Source organism: Monomorium pharaonis, chromosome 5 (genome assembly GCF_013373865.1).
Source record: "Monomorium pharaonis isolate MP-MQ-018 chromosome 5, ASM1337386v2, whole genome shotgun sequence".
Taxonomy (NCBI): Eukaryota; Metazoa; Arthropoda; class Insecta; order Hymenoptera; family Formicidae; genus Monomorium; species Monomorium pharaonis.
In genome coordinates this window covers 23005774-23028929 of record NC_050471.1, presented here as the reverse complement: position 1 = coordinate 23028929, position 23156 = coordinate 23005774, and the positions used below count along the sequence as shown (strand labels likewise).

General features: G+C 27.4%; 1 protein-coding gene across 7 annotated transcripts in view; it reads right to left on the bottom strand.

Moving 5' to 3' along the window:
• LOC105830574 (prostatic acid phosphatase) overlaps positions 1 to 23156 on the bottom strand; it is a 39988-nt gene that overhangs the window by 6000 nt on the left and 10832 nt on the right. For 2 of the 7 annotated variants that reach the window (XM_036287353.1, XM_036287354.1), the window contains exons 2-7: positions 11039 to 11136; positions 6098 to 6100; positions 4559 to 4657; positions 4243 to 4482; positions 3849 to 4034; positions 534 to 869 (exon numbers count right to left, since the gene is read on the bottom strand). In XM_036287353.1, coding sequence (XP_036143246.1) covers positions 534 to 869; positions 3849 to 4034; positions 4243 to 4482; positions 4559 to 4657; positions 6098 to 6100; positions 11039 to 11095 — 921 coding nt within the window. In that variant the 5' untranslated portion in view covers positions 11096 to 11136. Of the gene's footprint in view, positions 1 to 533; positions 870 to 3848; positions 4035 to 4242; positions 4483 to 4558; positions 4658 to 5809; positions 5952 to 6097; positions 6101 to 11038; positions 11137 to 13503; positions 13671 to 23156 lie in introns of those variants that run through there. The other 5 variants (XM_012669969.3, XM_012669977.3, XM_036287355.1 and 2 more) reach the window with 5 other exon arrangements.

Below are 23156 nucleotides of genomic sequence, written 5' to 3'. Positions count from 1 at the left end.
TTGCATTATCTCTCATGCTGACTTCAATAATTAATAAAATGTCATCGTAAATATTTATTTAAAATATAAAAATTAAAAATGGAAATTTATTATTTTATAAAAAAAAATTTAAACAGGAACGGAGCGCAAACTCAGATTAGCAGCGTACAAGTTGTGCACGCTGTCCGGTGAACCGTACTCGACTGGTCGGCAAATAATTAAAATTCTACAAGACTCGTCAAAAGACCTTAATTTTTTCCAAAAACTTTTTCTTTTTATTTTCTTGGAAACTACGACCCGTTGCTGAAAATCTTTTTACCTAGGTATACAGTGCAGTCTCTCTACAACTTATATAATCTTCATCAAAATCGATCATTAACATGTCTTGTGAGACATTTTCCTAAAAATTTTGAAAAATTATATTGAGAAAAATTATATTTAAGAAAAATTTTTACTAGAAATATTTTTATGTTCTCTCAGTTTTGAATAATGTTGGAAATTTCAATAATGTTTAGAAATTCCAACTAAACAGCGTGTGAAAAATTAATACTTGCTTGAACATTCCATTCATCTTCGTCTTCATGCAGTTCTATTATCGTCATGATATTATAGTGGGGTATTTGATTATACCAAATGTGCATCGTGTCTAGTAGAGTGACGATAGTGCTGTCGTGACCGATATACATAAACATTTTCCTCCTTTTAGGTTGTAGAGTGCCTTCCTTTTTGGCATGCATATCATTGATGATTTTCTTTAACATGGGACCACCCTTTAGTCTGCGGAACTCATCGTTATACGTGTTAAGCTGCAGTTCGATCAAAGTTAAGGACAGTAATTTATCGGGATAATAATCCTTTGTCCATTCTGGCAAAATCAAGTTCATTTCTTTCTGTAACAATTTAGTTTATTTAGGATAATTTAAATTGAATCTTTTTAATGAAAAGCTGAACACGCATATCCCATGTAGCCTGTAATATTATAATATATAGTAATATTACAAATTATGAAATAATATAAAAATTATACAGAAACATTATATTGTGATATATTGCAATATTATATTGCAATAATACGCACGCACGCATGTACGCACGCACGCACGCACGCACGCACGCACGCACGCACGCACGCACGCACGCACGCACGCACGCACGCACGCACGCACGCACGCACGCACACACACACAATTTTGAAATTGTGCAGCATCATACAAATATATGCATAATAATATATCAGAACAGTACTCAGTACAAACAACAGAGAAGTACTATGATGTTGTATTTCTCCAAAATCACATAGGATAAAATAAGACGCAACATTATATAATTTTTTTGCTATGTTCTAAATTAAGAAATAACAAAATTATATTCTTTAAAGATGAGTCCCACAATTTGATTTCGGAATAAATGTACATAAATATTATGTGTACAATAACACACTGCACAACGCATTTGTAATATAAAAATATTAAAATGTTTTAAATCTACACAATATATTCAGATTATTTCAAATTATTTTCCTAATATTTTTATTATAAAAAAATTATTAAATTTATATTTTAAAAAATTATATGAGGAATTCTAACAAAGACTGAAGTTTCGATAGGTATCTCTTTGATATTGTATTGGAGAAAGCAACTTCCAATTATGCTTACTGGATTGGCGATTTTTATTGATATCAACTGTTGTGGAGCAACTTGATGGCATAGTTGTTTCTTACTAACCAATCACACAATAGATTTTTGGAAATTACAGGCCAAGATGATGAAAACAGTAGAGTTTTAGTCTGTAGGACCGGAACTACAATAAGTGCAAAAATACATTATTTTTTACACATATTGCATTTGCGTCTCGCGGATTACAATTGGAATATTTTCTGTTACGTCTTTTTGTAAATTGCAAACGTAATTGAGTTTCTGTTCGAGATAGCAATCTATTTCTTGCAAGAGTTGTTGAAGAAAAAATTAAAGAAGAAAAAAAAACGATAATGATTAGTCCTACACGATTGTTAAGGGGTATTATCACTCTTGAGATCTTAAAGCCCGAATTTATAGTCGTTAAACTTGGCACTTGGCACTCAGTCGCCTTGTTTTATGGAACGTGAATGGACGAAAAGCAACAAGATGGCAGTGACTGAGTGCCAAGTGCCAAGTTTGACAATTATAAATTCGACCCTAAATAATTCCCTAAATTCAAGAATTTTTGTGGGCAAATGAATAGCTTTATTGAAAAAACAAATATAAACAATTTTATTATAAACATGTTAAATTATTTAAAAAAATTTTTATTTATTTATAATTGCTTAAAATAACGGCATACTGGCTCACTTCCACAAACGCACTTTTTTTGAAGACATCATTTTGCATGCAAGATTTCTCTAAGATGGTTTCCCCTAGGACAAAAATTCAAAAACTCTTATTTTCTACATTGATTGATTGATTGAAATTACAAAGTACGCTTTAAAAATATCTATTTTTTTAAATATATAGTAGTTATTTTTAGGAAAAGTACATTTTTATGGTTGAAAATTAGATAAACAAACTGTTATTGCAAAAAAGTTTTTAATGTTTCGCAAAAATTCTACGGACTTTGTTGTGTGATAAATAGAAGAAGATCATGTTAAAATTTTAAGTCAATCAAATAAAAATTGTAAGAATAGCGTTGCACGCAATTTAGAAAACGTGCGTTTGCGGAAGTGCCAGTATACTACCATTTTAAACAATTATAAATAAATAAAAATTTTTTTAAATAATTTAATGTGTATAATAAAATGGTATATATTTGTTTTTTCAATAAAACTATTCATTTACGCATAAAAAATTCCCGAACTTTAAAAGGTAGTGTTACCCTTGAGGCCCTAAAATTCTATACGAACCCTTAATTCTATACGAACAAAATAATAAAAATAAATTTTATACTCCTATAATAACGTTGCCTGAGACTATTGCCCATACAGCGCAAAAAATTGTAAAAGCGTTACACTGCAAAATTACTATATTGCAACATGTCCGCCCTCAAAAAGATTGGAGTACAATATCATACCAATATTACGATGCACTGTATCTGCAATAATACAACATTATCAGGGATAAAACGTTTTAGGTGTGCATAAAATAAATCGCGCAGCAAGTTAAATAAACAGTCGGACATACACAATGTTTACACTGTTTGTTTTCACAGTGTTATGTGTGGGCGAAACAGGGAGAGGAACAGAGCCTATCATTAAAAATTATATCTTATCTTCGTGGCACCTAACAATGTGGAAACAAAGAACGTAAGCATTATAACTGTAATCACCGTTTGTTCGAATCTACTTGTGTCCTATTCATTCAGGTTTGTTTCGATTTATTTTACGCGCATTTGAAACTTACTCTGCATAAAGATAAATCAAGATTTTATAACTCTTTAAACTTATACAGTATAAATGAAATTATAATTAAAAAACATTGCCAATAAAAAATTTACACATAAAAACATATATAAATCTGTATAATTATATACAAATAATATGTCTATACATTTATATTAGTTTCTTTTTGTTTATAAAATTTTTGTTAATTGTATAATTCTAAAGTCTTGTTTTCGAGACATTTTATAATATGAATCCAATATTTTTTGCTCATTCTAACGTTAATATATTTTGAATAGCCTCAATCGACCAACATTTCGATTTTTGTTGGAACTATTAAGTCATCCACACTTATTTAAAAAACCTGAAAAGTGTCGTAACACACTTATGAAAAAATAATATTGTAATATATTGCTGTTATATTACACGCTATGTAGAATATGCGGCATTTTTACAGTCACTTTTACAGAATAGCAATGACATGTATTGTTATAAGAAAGTATTGAGTAAATTCTATTACCTCGGCTGTTAGCGTAGCATAAAGTGAGCTGACATCGTCGACAGTACTAATCGACATGCCCGTGAAGTTCGAGAGCTCCGCGAACAATTGCTTATTATCTTCGTGCACCTTTTGGATTTCTGGCAAATCGTTCGCTGAAGATCGCAGTTTTGTATATTTCGGACATGTATTCCACACTAACATAAGCTGAAAGATTTGCACGCCGTTTACGATTGATTCCGACAAGAGTGCAGACTTTCAAGTCTCACGATTCATTGTTTTAACTATATTGAATTATCACAAAAGTATGACAGTCGTGATTTACGCTCATGTTGTGTATATTGAAATACATGAGAAGGTATCGAGAAGACTCATTGCCAATTCGTCTGGCTAAATATTTACAAAGTTACTTTACCGTGTCATCTTGACGTTCCTGATAGAACAATGTGACTGGCTGCCAAGGTAGATCAAGTTTGAACAACTGCTTATTGCTGGGTTTCCATAGAGCAGCGGCTTCCACCATGCCTGACATTTTCGTACGATCTACACCGGTAGATTGCAGATAGAATATGTTGGGATTATACATCAAACCTAAAAAATCACCATAACGCTTTCGCAGAAACAATCCTTGATTGTATTGATTTCTTCTTCCTTCCTGTAGTTAAGTTACAATCTCAAGTCTAATGTGCATGACAAATTTGCCTTAAAAACACAAAAAGTAGAATATTTACATTTGTTAGCTGACCCCAACCGTAAGGTTTCATATTATCATTGACGTAAGGATCGTTCGGATAGGTATCCACAGGTGTCCTCTCTCCATGTCTTATTACCTATATAAATAGCAAGCTCTTTCATATCACGCAGCATTAATTTCAAAGTCAATGGTAATGAATTTATAAAGATCATTATAGTCATTCTTAAAAAGCTCTAGACAAATTTTAATAAATTTAATAAAATTTCAAGAAATATGCAACAAAATTTTAATTATATTTTGCTGAAAAGATTATTTCTTATGTTTAATAAAAAACAAACAACATTGTTAAATAAAAATTCTATAAAAATTAATAAAATTTTAAATTGTTAATATTATTTAATAAAAAAGTCAAGAAATTTTAATCAAATTTTAATAAATGTTTGATAAAATTGTAACGAAAAACGTAAATAATCGTATTAACAAATTAACAATGTTTTAGGAAAATTAATAAATGTAATAAATTTTTATAAAATTGTAACAAAAATGCTCCGTAATGGTAATGACATTTTGTTAAAACTAATGAGTTTTAGATAAAATTTTGATGAAATCACTGATCCAAACGTTCCAAGATAAATGTAAAATTTAATAAAATTTAATAAAATGTTTCAAAATTTTTCCACCAGAAAAAATGTCTAAAAACTGACTTTGAAAAATTCTTAGCTGTTTGTTTATATTATACACGGAATTGCAAAGTAATATAATTATAAATAATATATCATATAATCAACAACAGGTTGCAGAAAATTTATAGAGTAATTCTAGATATTAAAATAAAATGAAAATTAAGGATAACAAAATTGCAATTAAAGCTTGCAATTAAAGCTTTGTTTGATATTTATAAATATTCAAATATTTCATATTCGTGTACCTTAATTATTTTTTACATGAATATTTAGATATTACCAGAATTACAAATCAAGAATAATAAAATTTCAATAAGGCTTTGTTTGTTAATTATAATGTCTAAATATACACGTGCTTTAGACTATTCTTATATTTGACAGTTATAATTAAGAAACGAAATCATTTCGTTATTTTCGATTTTCATCTTATTTTATTATCTAAAATAACTCCTTAAATTTTCTTTTATCTATTACCAAATACTCTGTACATAAAATTGAATAAAGTAATGAAAATGTATCTAATAGATAGCAGATATTGTTTAATCAGACGATTTAAAAAAATCTGGGTTTTCTCTAAATAAAATTGAAACAAGAGAGATACGTACAAAGAATTGCTACCCTTTAAAATGTTAATCCCAATGCAAATACAATTTACATACTCCGACTTTTATAAGAGGAGTCGTTGATTTTGAAGAGAATGACTATGAGGCGGCATGAATTGATGAAACGTGATGGAATGCTCGGATCTTGTCTAAATCTCTTTTCTTTACCTGCTAAAAATACATAAATGTTATTTTACCGACTAATCAAAAAGAAAAAACTAAGACAATAAATTTATGAAAATTATATTTAATATTTTTTTTGTATATGATTAGAATTACGAACCTCATAACCTGCTATTGAAATAGAGAAAGAAATTCATGAAAATATTACTTATGTTATATAAATAAATATAAATTAATCTTAGTAATCGAAATAAGAATATATTTATATTATAATTACGTATAATAATAATTTTGTTAGTAAATGAACACAAATTAAATAAAAACCGAAAACATGCTAAAAAAATGACAAACGATAATTATGTAAAAAAATTATTGATTTGGAAAAAGATCAGTAAGCAAGTTTTTATATTCTTACAAGGTTATAAAAAAATAATTTTTTGTATTATTAGGATAATGATTATTAAGAAAGTAAAAAATAAATTCGATAAAAACTGGATCCATAGAGCTAAAATTAATTATTAGTCTAAAATATATTACTATGATAAACCTAAATGCTTTTGTAAGTAAATTAAAAATTAAGAATTAAGAAAATATTTTTGTTCATTATACTTTTCTGTCATTACATTAATGTTGTTTTAAACTACGAAGTAAAGCATGAACACAGCTGATCGAAAAAATTATTTTTTTACTATGTGATAAGTCTTGCATATTAATTTTTGTTTATTAGACCCTTTCTATTATTTTTTTCTTACTTAATAACTATTTTTGACATTTCTAATAATCATACAATAAAAATGTGTTTTTTGAAAAATCCTATAGGGGTACAAGAATGTTATTAATCCTCTCTTGTTATTTAATCTTATTAATATTTAAATCTTAAACTCTCGACATAGGTATTCCGTATTCGACCAATTTCTATCCATGAAAATTTTGGATGGGCTTCGTTTACCTACAATCCCGATTATCTACAGCTTCGTTTGCACACACAAAAATAATTAAGGTACAAAAGTAGGATTGCACGCATGACATTATTATGCGCATACACATTGTACACATGACAATTTGCGCGCAGACACATTGCACACATGACACTATTGCACACATGCACATTGCACACATGATATTATTGCGCATATAAGATAAAGAAATAATATTAACACATTACAAACACGACATTATTAGACACATTGCACATATGACACTATTGCACACATTCAAATTGCACACATGATATTATTGCGCACATGCACATTGCACACATGATATTACGCTCATGCACATTGCACACATGATATTATTACGCTCATGCATATTGCACACATAACATTATTGCACACGTGTACATTGCACACATGATATTAATATGCTCATACACATTGCACACATGACATTATTGTGCACGTATACACATTGCACACATGATAATATTACGCACATAAAATAAAAAAACAGTATTAACACATTGCACACGTGACATTATTGCACACATGCTAATTTTATTGAAGTCAACAGAAGGTTCGTCATTTTAGCAGCCTGCTCAGATAACACTTAAATATACACATACTCATATATAAAAAATAAAAATTTATATTTTATTTAAAAAATCGACCCTTTTCAGGGCCATATGATGTGTAAAATCCGACCGTCAACCTCCACGTGGTGCACATCGGGTCACTCTGATGACGGCAATATGATTGAGTTAAGCACAAATAAAATCAATGTGCAATATCATATTGATACTCAAAATTCATGATATTCAAAAAATACCGTATTTGCTAAAATACCCTAAAATGCAGTGCAAATTTCAAACTCTGTTTTTTTAATTGCTTAGAAAAGAATGAACTTTAAAAATCTGGATTAATATTAGCAAAATTTTAACAAGAAATTTGTAAAAAATGATAACAAACTTTTACTTTTTTCAATTAAAAAAAACATGTCTGATTTTTATGCGATACAAAAAATTTACACTTAAAATTCTCAAAGTAGAGTCTTTGTCCTTTAATTAAAAAAAAAGTACATGTAATTTGGATGATTTTTTGCAAAGTTGCATTACTTTGAAGATTGCCTAAAAATTCGGTAAAAATTTTTGTCTGATTTTTTTTGTCGCGCCAGTGTATTATTTCTTCATCTTATGTGTGCAATAATGTCATGTGTGCAATGTGTATGTGTGCAATAGTGTCATGTGTGCAATGTGAATCAGCGCAATATTATCATGTATGCAATGTGCATGTGCGCAATAGTGTCATGCGGCCAATGTGCATGTGTGCAATAGCGTCATGTATGCAATGTGTCTGCGCGCAATATTATCGTGTGTGCAATGTATATGTGCGCAATAATGTCATGTGTGAAATCCTACTCCTTCTTGTACCTTAATTATTTTCGTGTGTGCAAACAAAGCTGTAGGCAATCGGGATTGTAGGCAAACATGAATGTAGGCAATCGAGCAGCTTTACATAATTTGTGTGCAAACAAAGGTGTAAGCAATCGGGATTATAGGCAAACGGCCCCCCCCCACAATTTTTTAAAATGTTAAAAAGTCCATCACTCCTTACTTTTTCCTTAAAAAATTTAATCAATTTCTTTGTAAACAGCACCAAATTTAATCTTGAATCAGATATAAAAAAGTAACTCACGTTTGCATTCAACTTATCTTTTTGTAAACAGTAAAAATTAGGTAAAAATTATTGTATTATTCTAGTTTCATTTTAAATTAATATCAAAACATTTTTTAAAATTATATTTTTCAAAAGAAAATTACACATTTGAAAAAAAAGAATTTGAAGAATAAAATTAAAATGTTTAATCAGTCGTAAGCCAAACTACAATCAATAAATTAGTATAGCAAAACGCATCATCTTTTGAAAGATGTTGTGAGAAGCACCTCTTTCGAAAGACACACAGGAATTCGTCCAATGTCAAAACGCTTAGCCTCGCGGAAGCCACCGACGCAAAGTCACTGGCCTCAAAATTGCGCTACGAAACTGCCGACTATAAGCACGACCACGCCGAGCGGAGAGTAACAACACGCGCTTGATGTGAGCACGTCAATTTACGTCACGCTTATCGCGAGTGTCACCTAACACCGTACGCGCAGCACAGCTGATTGTAAACCAGAGACAAGAATAAAGACCGAAAGCAGAATAAGCAAGAGGCCGTCTTTTCAATCAACCTACGAGCCGAATCCTCTCCCCTTCGGGTCCTAATCCTTAAGGCAGGCAAATCTCAGATCTCTTTCGGGAAGAACTCCCGTCCGGAACAAAACGCTCACAACAATCGTATTACGTATGAGCAAGACAATATTATATCTCTTGTGAATGAAAAATTCATTTTTATAATAAAATATAAAAATGCTTATTTTTGCAATATTCGACTTTTTCTATTTATTAAGTAAGATAGCTGTCTAAATTGTAAGTTACGTCCCAATAATGAGTAATTTTTGCTGTTTAATTTATTTTATTAAACAATTATTAAACATATTTAAAAAATAAAAAACAATAAGAAAGTGTGCATATTTTATAAGTAAATTAAGTAGTATTTCTCTGCAAAATAAGAGGTATACGATTTTGTATTGAATTTATATGTAATGTTAAGCAATAAAAAAATATATAATTTTGTTTTTTTACGATAGGTTAAAAAAATGACTTGCTTATTACTGAGACTTAAGTTTGGACAAAGAGGTTATGAGTGACTTACAACTAGGCCATGAGTACATGTTTATTAAAACTAAAATAATTATTATATATCTCACAAAAAGTAATTTATTTTAATTCAATATGATAGCTTAAAATTCCGAGATTTATCATGTAAAATGTATATTCGACTTTTTATATTATTTTCTTTTTTATATATAAAAATCATTGTTAATAACCTTAAATGACTTATAATTGGGACAGCTACCTTACTTGAATTAGTTTCCGCCGCTTACTAATAGTACTACTGTGTGCATGTATTTTAAGATGGTAACGTTTATAATGTACAATATATAAGTACTGTAAAGTGTAAGCTTTACGATTATTCAGTATATGCCATTTGAGTGCAGTGTCAATAACAACATTTTCTATTGCATTGAAAATGTCGAATTTTGTATCGAAAAAACAGCATTTGCAAGAGGTCTCCATCATTTCATTTTAAAGAAAAGTGTAGCTGAGAGTTATTGTTTGCTCATGAAAACTTATAGTGACAATGCCCCGTCCGAAAGAAATTGTACAGAATAGTTTCAACGGTTTCGAGAAGACAATTATGAAACACAAAGAACGCTCTGATGCACCAAAAAAGTTCGAAGATGAAAAGTTAAAAGCATTATTAAATGAAAATCTACATCAAATGCTTAAGAAATACTTAAAAACGGCAAATACTTTGAATGAGGCATTATTTATTTTTCTATTTTAATAAAGTCTTAAATTTTAACCAAAAGACAGCGGTAACTTAATTATTCAAGTACCTAATATATCCCTTGAAAATCACTCATTTTCATGTGTTATAATTTCTTAAAAATTAAAATTTCTGTATTTTTTCAAATCTTTATATCTATAAGTAGTTTATTAGAGTAAACTAAAAAATCTTAGAATTATTTTGTTATATGCATTTATTATAAAAAATTTTTTTTTTAACCATCTTTTAGACCAAATAATCCTTTTGTCCAATTTGTGCTTAATTTTTAATAATTAAATTATATTATTTATTTTTTTCTCAAATAAAGTACATTATTTGTTTTAAAAACTTAAAAGTATGTCTTAAATATTTTTTAAATCACTTTAAATAAATAAATGGCCACAGTCACAAAATACCCATGACAAAAACAATAAAATATCTTTCTCATCTTAATATCTTTCACATCTTAAGGATTAATAACGTTTTTATATCCATCAGTCATTTATTATTTTTATTACCATAATTTTATAATTGTACATATATGAATTAATAAATATTAATAAAAAATTACATTAACGTTTCAGAATTCTCGTGTTACATAAAATTGGAACTTCACAAAATTGGATTCGCGATTATTTTTTAAAATGTAAAATAACTCAATATTTTAGAAAGCGGGAAAATTGTTATAATATTGATAAAACTTTTGTATACATTAATACATAAAGTAGTCATATATACCAATGTAACAAGTCGCAAAGTATTCTTTTTAGTTTCATGGTTCCGTATGTGGTCCATATCTCCTTTTACATCCGTAACTTTGGAAGACAAAGGTATTTCTAAAATGTAAAAAAAATTATGTTTCTAGTACACATATATTTAAGATATCTTATTTTAAATAGTTCAGATAAATATTTCAAAAACTAATCCCAACAAGCAAAATATTTTAAACAAAAATTCTATGGTCTAGAGATTAAATAATATTAAAACTTTTTGAAAAAATTAAAAACTTTAAACGCGTTTTTCTCAAAACAACTTTTTCAATGCAGCGTAAGAGATTTCTCAAAAATTATTATATTCATTCAATTGCTCTGAAATTTTTACAGCTTATTTTACATACAGTTATGGCTTAAACTAAAATTAAGTAAAAATAATAATTTGTTCAAATTTTATGAGACATATACAACTGAAAATAAATCCTTCTTTTTCAATCTTTTTTCAAATGGCTGCAATTTTGTTATTTTTTGATAAAATTAATATTTTTTAGTTTCAGCTATAGCCATTGACTAACAATTTAAGAATCTTTTTGATTCTTTTTGTTTCTGACCATCCAAAGTGGAAATATTTGTGCTGTCATAAATTTTAAGCTATTTTCAATTATATATAAATGCATAAATATGATTTTTTATTACAAAAAATTTTATTATAAAATCGAAGAATTAATTTAAAAAACAAAAAAATTATTTGAATATCTGCAATTCTTGAAATGACTCCTTAAGTTAAAATTATATAAAAAAAATAAATAATTTACAAGCTATTTTTTATGCTTTATTCTAGTATGTATTTGTCAAAATAAATTATAATATATATGTATACTAGAGATCCTAGAATCAGAGTTTAGCTATAAGTTAACGAGTTTTTAATTAAACTGCTATATTTTGTCGATTCCCGAGAGAGAGAGAGAGAGAGAGAGAGAAGAAAAAATTGTGCAAGTAGTAGTAGAAACTTGCACATTGCTTCCTCATAGCTTTTAAGTGTGAAATTAGATTTGCATATTGCTTTCTCATAATTTTTAAGTATACAATTTAGAAATTTGCAAATGTCACTTTTTTGGCTTCTTCATAGAGGAAGTTTTATATATTGCCAACAAATATTTCTTTATCCAATTTTGTTTGCATTCTACATACAATTTCCAATATATTTAAAATACACACACACACATACACACACACACACAATGCGCAAAATCCGACCTCCCCGTGGTGCACGTTGGGTAACGCTAATGCTGGCGGTAACTGTTTGAAAATGCATAGGTAATTATGAGACATTACATTACAAAAAAAATTGTACAATCATGTTTCTTTTTTGTATTTGTAGAAAAAGGTATTTTACGAAAATTATCATAAGACTTGTGAAAAAAATTCTTCTACCTCCGAAACATGCAATTTCAATTATGCAAATTTTTGAAGGTGCAACAAGTTTCTTACATGTTATTTAAACGCGATTTATTAGTATAAAAAAAAAAATTAAAAAACAGTAACTATAAGGTTAAAAAGGGCTAACTTTCAGTTTTTTATTGCTTTTTTGCAGAGCGCTGTACATTGATTTTTTCACAAGTTGTAAGCGATCAAAGTCAAAGTGACCACTTTTTATTCAAACATCGATAACTTGGTCAAAAAAAAATGCACAGCTATGAACGACCACTCAAAATAAAAGGAAAAGATCGCGCTGTAAGATGCAAGTAGCAGAAAGTCTTCGCGATTTTTTACACAGTAGATGTAACATAGCAAAGTTGTATAAAAATTTTTACTTTTGACGGGTCGAGCTTTATCATTGTGTGCCGTTTCATGAAAAAAAAAGATAATTAAAATCGCCAAAGTTTATTCGAAAGTAAAGAGTTCCAGCTTTAAAATGCTTTTTGGAAACTGGAAATGCGATTATTTTTCGCGGTGTTATACTTATTTGAAATTATGCAAAATTTCGACACAAATTTTCGTATGCGCTAATTTTGTTGACTAGTATATATATATTGCACACTGACTAATTGTCTTGAAAGACAATTCTTAGCCTGAATATGTAATATTACAAATTAAACTGTGTTTCAAGACTGACAAATAACATGATTACTATTATATCATAATTATATTATTAATATTATATATTTAATAAAAAGCATTTAGATTAATAATTTCATCGAAATTTTATTAATTTCAATAAAATTATTAATTTAAATGTTTCAAAATAAAATTTAATATTATCATCAAAATTTCATTAATATATTAAGAAAATATTTTTACTAAATTTTTATTAAATAAACATTTTATATTTTCACTTAAACAATTTATTAAAATTTTATTAAAATGTTTTTATCAGAGCTCAATAGTAGAATATGCCATTGTCCAAGTTTCGTAACATCTTTTTTTTTAAAGGAAACTTTCGCATTGCAAAACTGTATAAAAAAACAGGAAGAGACAGACAAAAATTACCTAACGTCAGCGTGAATAGCGCGAAAAGAGGAAGAGCTGTCGCTGAGGGGATCATGCCGAATTAATCACAAACCAGAAGGGCTGAGTAATCCACAAATAAACCTGTAAGAGACAGACCGTGAAGCACATGCGGACGTATGCAATTGTGTACTGAGAGGGACCCATGACACGTGCACGTAGATAAAGTCAGGCATCCCCTCTCTACGAAAAAACGACTCGCTTTCAGTGCTCGTATACCTACTGATAATTATCGTTGCACGTCGTATTGTTAAACCACTTGTCTAACTACGAGCTGCATATTCACCGACGAAAAAATCGTAAAAATTTTGTTTTCTTTTTTTCTCTTGTGAATTTTTCTGATTGCTTTATTAATTTCTTGTTACAACATATTGGAAAGAAAAGTCATGTAATAATATATGTGCACAAGTATAGTATTACATGCAAGTGTCATGCTGAAACGTTTACTTAAAAGTAAGAATTACATAAAATTGCATAGATCATGATGTTCTTGATTAAAATCTTGATTTTTTTAGTTAAAAAAATTTTTTTCATTATTGTAATTATAAATTATAATTTAATTAATTTATAGTTATAATGTAATAATAATATCATTATTATGGTAAATGTTTACTTTGATCCGCTCTATTCCGATTTCAATAAAATTATTATAATTATACTTTATTATAATTATATTATATACATTATTGTAATTATAATTTATTATTATTGTAATAAAATATTTAAAAATTTAGTTATGTCTGATAAAAATATCACAAACTATATACACGAAATTCTTTCAAGTGTTTTTCAAACACTTTTTAATTATACTAGACACTACAGACGCGCGCTTCGCGCGCGCTACTTGATTTTTTATTTTTTACCTTTTAAAAATAAATTACAACGATAATTGCGTAGATAACCATCTATACAAATTTGACAGCTTATGCTGAACAAAAAATTGTATAGATCTTATAGGGCTAACTGCTTAAGTTTTCGAGATATACCATATTAAAATGAATATGTCATAAAAGTAATGGTAATAAAAAGTACTATTTAATAATATGATAGAGTAAAAAGTAACGATCACAACAAAATTTGTTAACAGAAATGATAACCGATAGTGTGTTATTTATTGTAAAAAATACATTATAAAAAACCTTAAACTAACAATTTATTTCAAAATTTGATTCAAAAAATACTATAATTTATTCATTAAACTGCATATCCAGCTTATTCTTATTTTCAATTTGAGAGTTAATATGGACTTACTCTTAACTAATTGTAAAAGTAACACTCAAATTAATTCTCAAGTTGAGAATAATAGTGAAGTTAATTCTCAAGTTACGGGTTACATTAAAATTGAGTGTCTGAAATAATATTTAAATGTTATTTTTGTTATTTTTTAAAATATTATTTTCATAAAAAGAAGAGTAAAAATAAAAGCTTTTGTTAATCTATACATAATATATATAAACATATTATAATATAATATTTTAATACAATTACATAACAATACTATTAAATACTACAACCATATTATAAAATTATTTATTAATTTAATTTGTAATATTACGTACTTCAGCTTTATGTATAAATTGTGTTTCAATATACAATGTGGAAAGCAATTCAGTTTGCATAAATTGTAGATTGTAAAAACTTACACAAAAATTATAATAATTAGATATCAAAAACTGCCTTACTCTAGAAATAATACTTCCTTCTTAAATTAATTATACCGATCTAATATTCAACTTATTATTTACGTAATACTTGGCACTAGTCGACAAATTATTGCAATTTTTTCTATATGTGTTGATAATGTATGCAATTTTATTCAAAATTTTTCTCAATATGTATAATTTTTGAAATAAAAAAATCCAATACGAGTATTATAAAAATAATTTTCTTTATTATAATTTTTATTCTTCAAAAGCTATTACCTTTTTATTTTTATTTTTGCTAATTATATAATCAGTTCTTCCTATGTTTTTGTCATAATTACATATAGATAATTAAATAATTAAGCCTCATTAAGGTACGCATTGAATTAAAGTCAGTAACTTGAATTGTTATACTCGAGCTAAGTTGCTACGATTATCCATGCATCAAACTCACTTATGCTTCAATTAATATTCCAATAAATTTCAAGATTAAAAATACGTGTATAAATAATCGGTCACTATAATCACGATAAATAAATGAGATTATGTAAGGAGAATTCTATGAGTCATAAACCGGCATTATGCAATTTTTCAACAAATGCACTAAGCTATTAGATTTCATCATTTTGATCCTTTCTTGTTCTAGCATTTAAATATTAAAAAATGTCTTATATAAACACATATATGGTAAAATGTGTAAAGAAAGTAAAGATAAACAAAAATATAGAAAACTATTCTATCAATACATTCAATATGCAAATCTGCGAAGATCCCAACAAGTTTTATCATAAGATTACTGGATTATCCTGATGTTAATTTTTCTTAGAATTTTTCAGAATTTTTATATATAATATATAATCTTTTAGAAAGAGTTTCTTACTTTTTTATATAAATTAATAACATCTAAGAAAGAAAAAATTTTTTGAAAAAATTAAATATTTTTCTGATATTTTCAGATTAATATTTAAAATATTTAAACAACAATTATTATTAAGCCCAATACAAATTATTAAATAGGTATCCGTGCTATAGTAATTAACTCTACGTAGATTATTATATTTTTATTTACTCCGTAGACATGGATCTTTTTGTTCAATTCAAAGAAGTATGATAGTATTTATCAAGCACAATGATTTTTATCAAAATTCTCCAAAAACAATTTAAGCTTAAATATGAGAAAATATAGCAAAGTTCGGACTTTTGACTAAATCTGATCAAAACCAGAAAAAGTATTCTATGAGAATGTCCCCTATTCAAATACAATAATTACGCAATTGGCAATCAAGTAACGTTGTTTACAAGTGATTTTTCACATAGATTTTTTCATGGTAAGCAAAACGCGTGCAATATGTTAACAGATTAGCGACAAATTTCTTCAAAAATTGATATAAAATAATAAATTGGCACCTGTAATTTCAATATACTTATAATTTTCTAACAGAGTCTGACAGCAAATTGTTGGCAAAATTCAAGATGGATCCACATCCGTGCGAGCAATCTGATTGCAAATTAACAACAAAAATTGAGCAGAGATCACAAATCTTGATCGATTACTGCCGCCAATCTGTTAGCATAACATGATCAGCAATTGTCATTATTTCGATAACAATTTGCTGACACTTTCTGACATTATTCTGTTGTACGATTTATAACCTTTTTGCTGACAATGGTTGATACCAGACACTTGGCATGATTTTTTTGTTATGCATCCTACGAATGGAGATATCGCAATACAAAGTCAGAAATGTAAAATTTTCATTTAAGAAACAAAATTTTCTATGTCCAGTTCATACTATTCACGCTAGTTAGCGCTCGTCTAATCTGTTCTCGTCTAACTACAGGTAATATGCATTTTGAAATGTTTTTATATATCAATCTATACTTTTTAACAAAATTTATTGCTATATTATATGTCATAATACATTGTTTTTATCTTTAATTCTGATTTCATATGACTTATCCAGAAAGATCCAACATAACTAATTACATATTACACCTTCTGCCGGACCAAAGTGTGTTACAACGATACCACAGCTTACAAATTCTTCCTACATAATAAAACTGTGCTTTATAAATTTATATAGTTATGTTTATGTTTTATAATATATAATAATTTATATGTGTATTTAACTACATAAGTGCAATAAATAATGTTTTCGAAGTGATATATTCTTTTATATTTTAAGTAAAGAATAAGTGTTTTCTATATATTTAGTGAGATAAGTCGACAAATGTCTGTTACTTCATCAAAGATAGAATAATGTTCATTTCGATTTATGTCATTAAATAAAAAGCATTCAATACAATTTACTAAATGTCCGTTCTATTTATAAAAAAAATGTAGTCATAGGACAGTTTCCTATATATTATATAATTCCGCTTTAATTTCATACTTATTTAAAGTGGAAAAAAGTTGCTTTATAAAAGTTACGTTATAGCTTCGTGGATTAAATAAGATGCCTAACCGCAACAAAATATGTGATATCCGAACAGAATTACCTTTTTTAAAAAAAGATTAAAAAGGGCGCTAAGTGTGTGTGTGTGTGTGTGTGTGTGTGTGTGTGTGTGTGTGTGTTTATAAAAAATGCTATTACATATTGCACTGCTTTTACTTTTTTACATTCAAAATAAATTTAAATATGAAATTACAAGAAATTGCCTTTTAAAATAAAAGGACAAAAATTTTGTCTTTTCTACAAAAATAACATGACATGAAGTAAATGTACCAGCTATAAGAACGGATATTTATATAAAATTTGTTTATTATTACTTTTTAATATTAAAATGTTGTAGTCAATAATACGGTTCTGTATGTACTGTACATATAATATACATTCCTGAAATGGTATAACTTTAATTACAAGAATAAACGCTACAAAAATGGTATAACTTTAATTATAAGAATAAACGCTACAAAATGAGAGTGTTAAGTTTTTCTTTACAAAGATAACGATATGAAGAAAAATGCGCCAATCTATAAAAATAGATGTTTATTTTTTAACTGGTATTCATAGTTTGATTTTTTATTAAGTCCGTATCAGACTAACTAGAGATTGATATTGGGATTAAATTGATATGTAACCAATTAGGAACAAAAGCAATATTCTTTAACTTTGTTTTAAATGGTCAAATTTCAATTTAATCTCAATCTCAAATCTGATATGGCTTTAAGATTGTCTTAAATTGATCTTCAGATAGAATTTGGTTTAGTACGAAGGTTATTTAAAGATAATTTAAGAAAATCTTTAAATAAAAAATCTTTAAATTATCTTTAAATAACCTTCCTACTAAACAAAATTGTATCTGAAGATAAATTTAAGACAATCTCTTAAAGTCATATCAGATTTGAGATTGAGATTAAATTGAATTTGACCATTCAAAGTAAAGGTAAAGAATATTGGTTTTGTTCCTAATTGGTTATATTTCAATTTAATCCCAATATCAATCTTTAATTAATCTGATACGGACTTAATAAAAAATCAAACTATGAATGCCAGTTAAAAAATAAACATCTATTTATATAGATTGGCGCATTTTTCTTCATATCATTATCTTTGTAAAGAAAAACTTAACACTCTCATTTTGTAGCGTTTATTCTTATAATTAAAGTTATTATACCCTTTCAGGAATGTATAGGTATTATACGTATATGTATATACAGAACCGTATTATTGATTATAACATTTTAATATTAAAAAGTAATAATAAATAAATTTTATATAAATATTCGTTCGTATAGCTGGCACATTTACTTCATGTCATTATTTTTGTAGAAAAGACAAAATTTTTGTTCTTTTATTTTGAAAGGCAATTTCTTGTAATTTCACATTTAAATTTATTTTGAATGTAAAAAAGCAGTGCAATATGTAACATAATAGCATTTTTCGTAAACACACACACATTATAATAACCCTGCATAAAATGTCTTATTCAAAAATAGTGTTTCGCATTCACGAGATTTTATCGTGAATTCTGCTTTACAAAAAATCGCAGATCGTGGCCAATACTTTTCAGTGCGATATTAAGTATAAAACTATGAAATCTTGTATGTCTCTGAATCCGTTACAATTAGCAGAAGAGATGAATCTTTTAATGTAAAGGTTCACATTCATTTGAATACCTCTTTATTGCGATTGAATGCAAAGAATGTTTAGAGTCAATGAATTCTTTTGAATGCGAGAGTTAATATTTAAAATGAATTGAATCCTTATTCAAGCAGAATTCAGAAGATATTCAATTGAATATTTTCTAAATTCTGTTGAATTCTGCTTTTTGCAAAATGTCAAAATTAAATTTTTTTTTTCAATTTGACGTTTTATGCAGGGAATTTTAAAAATTTATAGTAAATTGTAGTAAATTGTAGTAAATTGATTTTTTATTATATTTTAGAAAATTCAACGTATTTTAATATACCAACATATTGCAGATGATGAAATTACAATTATTAGACGCAACGAAATTAATAATTAGGAGAAAATAGTAGCAGAACCATTTCAACAAATTAAAACTAAATTAATAGCAAGTTAAACCTAAACCTAAACAACCAAAAGTATTATTAAAATACTAAATATTTTGTGAACATCTGTGTTTACTTTGATTATTATAAAATTCCATTTATGTTCAAATTTATTTGCAATATCTAACCAATTTTCTTTTAAACAGGATGGAAGTACTTCTTTTACCAAACAATCCCATATAGCACTACAAGTTTCTTCGATAATATAACAACTGACAGTTGTTAGTCCAACAAGGTATTGCAAGATATTAAAGTCATCGAGTCACCAGATGCCAAAAATTTATATAAAATAAATATCATATATACTTATATACATTTACTATAAAAAAATAAATATATTAAAAAATAAATTTACAAAGAACCTTAATGTCATAAATAGCCATTCTACAGGTGATACTGGTTCCCTAATTACAGTTTGTTTAGTTAGAGAAAGTGCAATAATCATGCGTAATAATTCTTTATATTGAGTTACACGAAAATAATTACGAAATCTATTGTTTTTTAATGTAATTACAGAAAATATTGTATAATAAGATCCATGTAATTTACGTTCTTGAAATATTGGTTTCACCCAATAACGTTTTTTTTTAATAACTTCTTTTTTTCTTTCTTTGTACTTCATTGATAAGAAATGCTATTAGTGCTTCCCTTTTCATTTCACTTCTTTTTTTTTAACAATTTTTGATTACATTCCTGTAACCAAACCTGATGTCTATTTATTAATAAAAGACATTTTTATATCACTCACGACGTCGAACTCTTCACGCTGTTCTCCTTTTCATGGATTTCAATTGACGCTGACGTCAATTGTGGTGACCTTCTTGCCGCTGAAAATGAGCATCGAGCGTCAGCATGAAAAGGCACCTTTTTACGCGATACACGTTACGCGGAAAATATCAGTATATGGGACTCCAGCCTAATAGATAAATGACTCTAAGACGTAGTTTACAATGAAGATTTAACCTTTAAGCCATAAGAAATTGACCAATCACAGTCGATTTTTATAAAAATACTCAATTGTGATTAGTCAATTTCTTACGGCTTAAGGGGATACTAAACTGTTTTATCACTAATTTTCCGGACACCGAAATCTTTTTATTGATTGCATGGAATTGAAAATCCTTCTCCAAAATTAAAGTACAGATAGTAACGCGGTGCGCTGCGATCAATTTCATATGAAAAACGAAAGAAAGTTAGAAAATTATAGTTTTGTTATCGACTTCTGTAGTCGACTCGTAAAAACATTTGCTGCGTATAAAAGTTTTAGACTTTGTATAAAATAAGCATAAGGCGCACTTGGCAGTTCAGCAAAGAACAATACTGTGCTTTTAGAATAAGCCTAGGAACTTTATAAAAAAAGTTTTCCGTGTTTAAGGCCCAGTGAAAACATTTTATAGCGGCAATATAACATGGAAGTTACATGTAATTTAACATTGTTATTCTTGTGATATGTAGGTGCTATATGACATGGAAATAACCTGTTACGTAACATTTGTTATACGCAAGTAATATAGCTGTTATACATCGTTTTGGCGTTACAGTTATTCAACAAAAATTGTATAATCGTAACATAACACGCTCGTATCAATGTTATTACGGAACGATGCGTCGTAGTTGACTCAGAAATCAGACAACATTATAACATCCTGAATGACAGATCTATTTGATAATTAAAAAAATTATTATAAAGATAATGTTTTCAAAAATAACGGTTTGCCTACAATTACTGCATATAAAAAATGCACAAAATCTAAATTCATCATGTACTAAACAAAAACAAAATAATAAATGCCCAGTGAACACATTTTATAGCGGCAATATAACATGGAAGTTACATGTAATTTAACATTGTTATTCTTGTGATATGTAGGTGCTATATGACATGGAAATAACCTGTTACGTAATATTTGTTATACGCAAGTGATTTAGCTGTTATACATCGTTTCGGCGTTACAGTTATTCAACAAAAATTGTATAATCGTAACATAACACGTTCGTATCAATGTTATTACGGAACAATGCGTCGTAGTTGACTCAGAAATCAGACATTATAACATCCTGAATGATAGATCTATTTAATAATAATAAAAATTATTATAAAGATAATGTTTTCAAAAATAACGGTTTGTCTACAATTATTGCGCACAAAAAATGCACAAAATCTAAATTCATCATGTGCTGAACAAAAACAGAATAATAAATGTATACTATTCAATTTTTCTTAGAATTATGATCTATATAGTTAACCATCTAATTAATCATTTGAACGCTTCAAAGATTAGTGCTAAATAGATCGCAATTTCCATCAAATTATTAAGGTTATGGAAAAAGATAAATTTAACAATGAAATTAATAAGTAAATAAATTAATGCTATTTATTTTTAATGTTTTGCAAAATTTAATTGCTTTTATAAAAAATAATATAGTCGCGTCAGTTTACATATAGGTACATGTAGACAATAATAAGTACCCATATCGATGAGTCAAATTGGCGTAGCAGGTAGAGTACAAGGTTCGTAATCCTAAGGTCCCGGGTTCAAACCTAACAGCGGCAAGTAAAAATAAAATAAAAAATAACATAATTTAAATTTAATTAATTAATAAAAATTTATCCTAAATTTAGTATGTGCTGTTGATAAAAATAATTTTAAAAAAATTAAATTTTTATTTTATTTTATTTTTCTTTGTAACGGTTGTGTGACGGTTAGATAACATGTTATATAACATGTTATATTGCTGAGTCGGAAATTGTAACTTACATGTAAATTACGTGTAATTTCAGGGTAATGTAACCTGTTATATTCGGTTACATTGCTGTTACATTGCTACTATATTACTGTGTTTATTAGGGGCTTCACTAGCATAGTAACGTTTTCAAATATATACACTGAGAAAAGATTCTTTTTTAAATTAAAAATCAGTGCATTTATTTCACTGATTGACAAGTTATAAGTACACCACAAAAAAATGTATTTTACTGATTTTTCACTAATTGTAATTTAAAGAGTGCAATTTATGAGCTAAGAATATTAAACTAATAGAAAAAAATTATATTCAGCAAAATTCGCTGCACATCAAAATAGACAATCTTAACTTTATTTTTAAAAAGTTAATTATTATTGTTTCATAATACTAATTCTAAATTAAAATATTTATTCTTTTTCTTTTAAAGTAAAAACATGCTAGTCATGCTAGTACACTCAGTTACGGAACGCTTATCAATACTAGTTTACCGGTTATTTTCTGATGTTTTCATCATTTCTGTTACATGTTTTCAATTTTTTCAATAAAACTATTATTTAAATTTTTTTTTAAAGCAACACATGATATTTTGAAAAACGGAATAAATATACAATTATTAGTATTCACAGTAATTATTTTTTTTTACATGTGCACTATAATTTTATTAACCAATTAATAACCAATATATCTAAATCATGAATTAACTGATACAATGATCCTATTCCAAAAACACT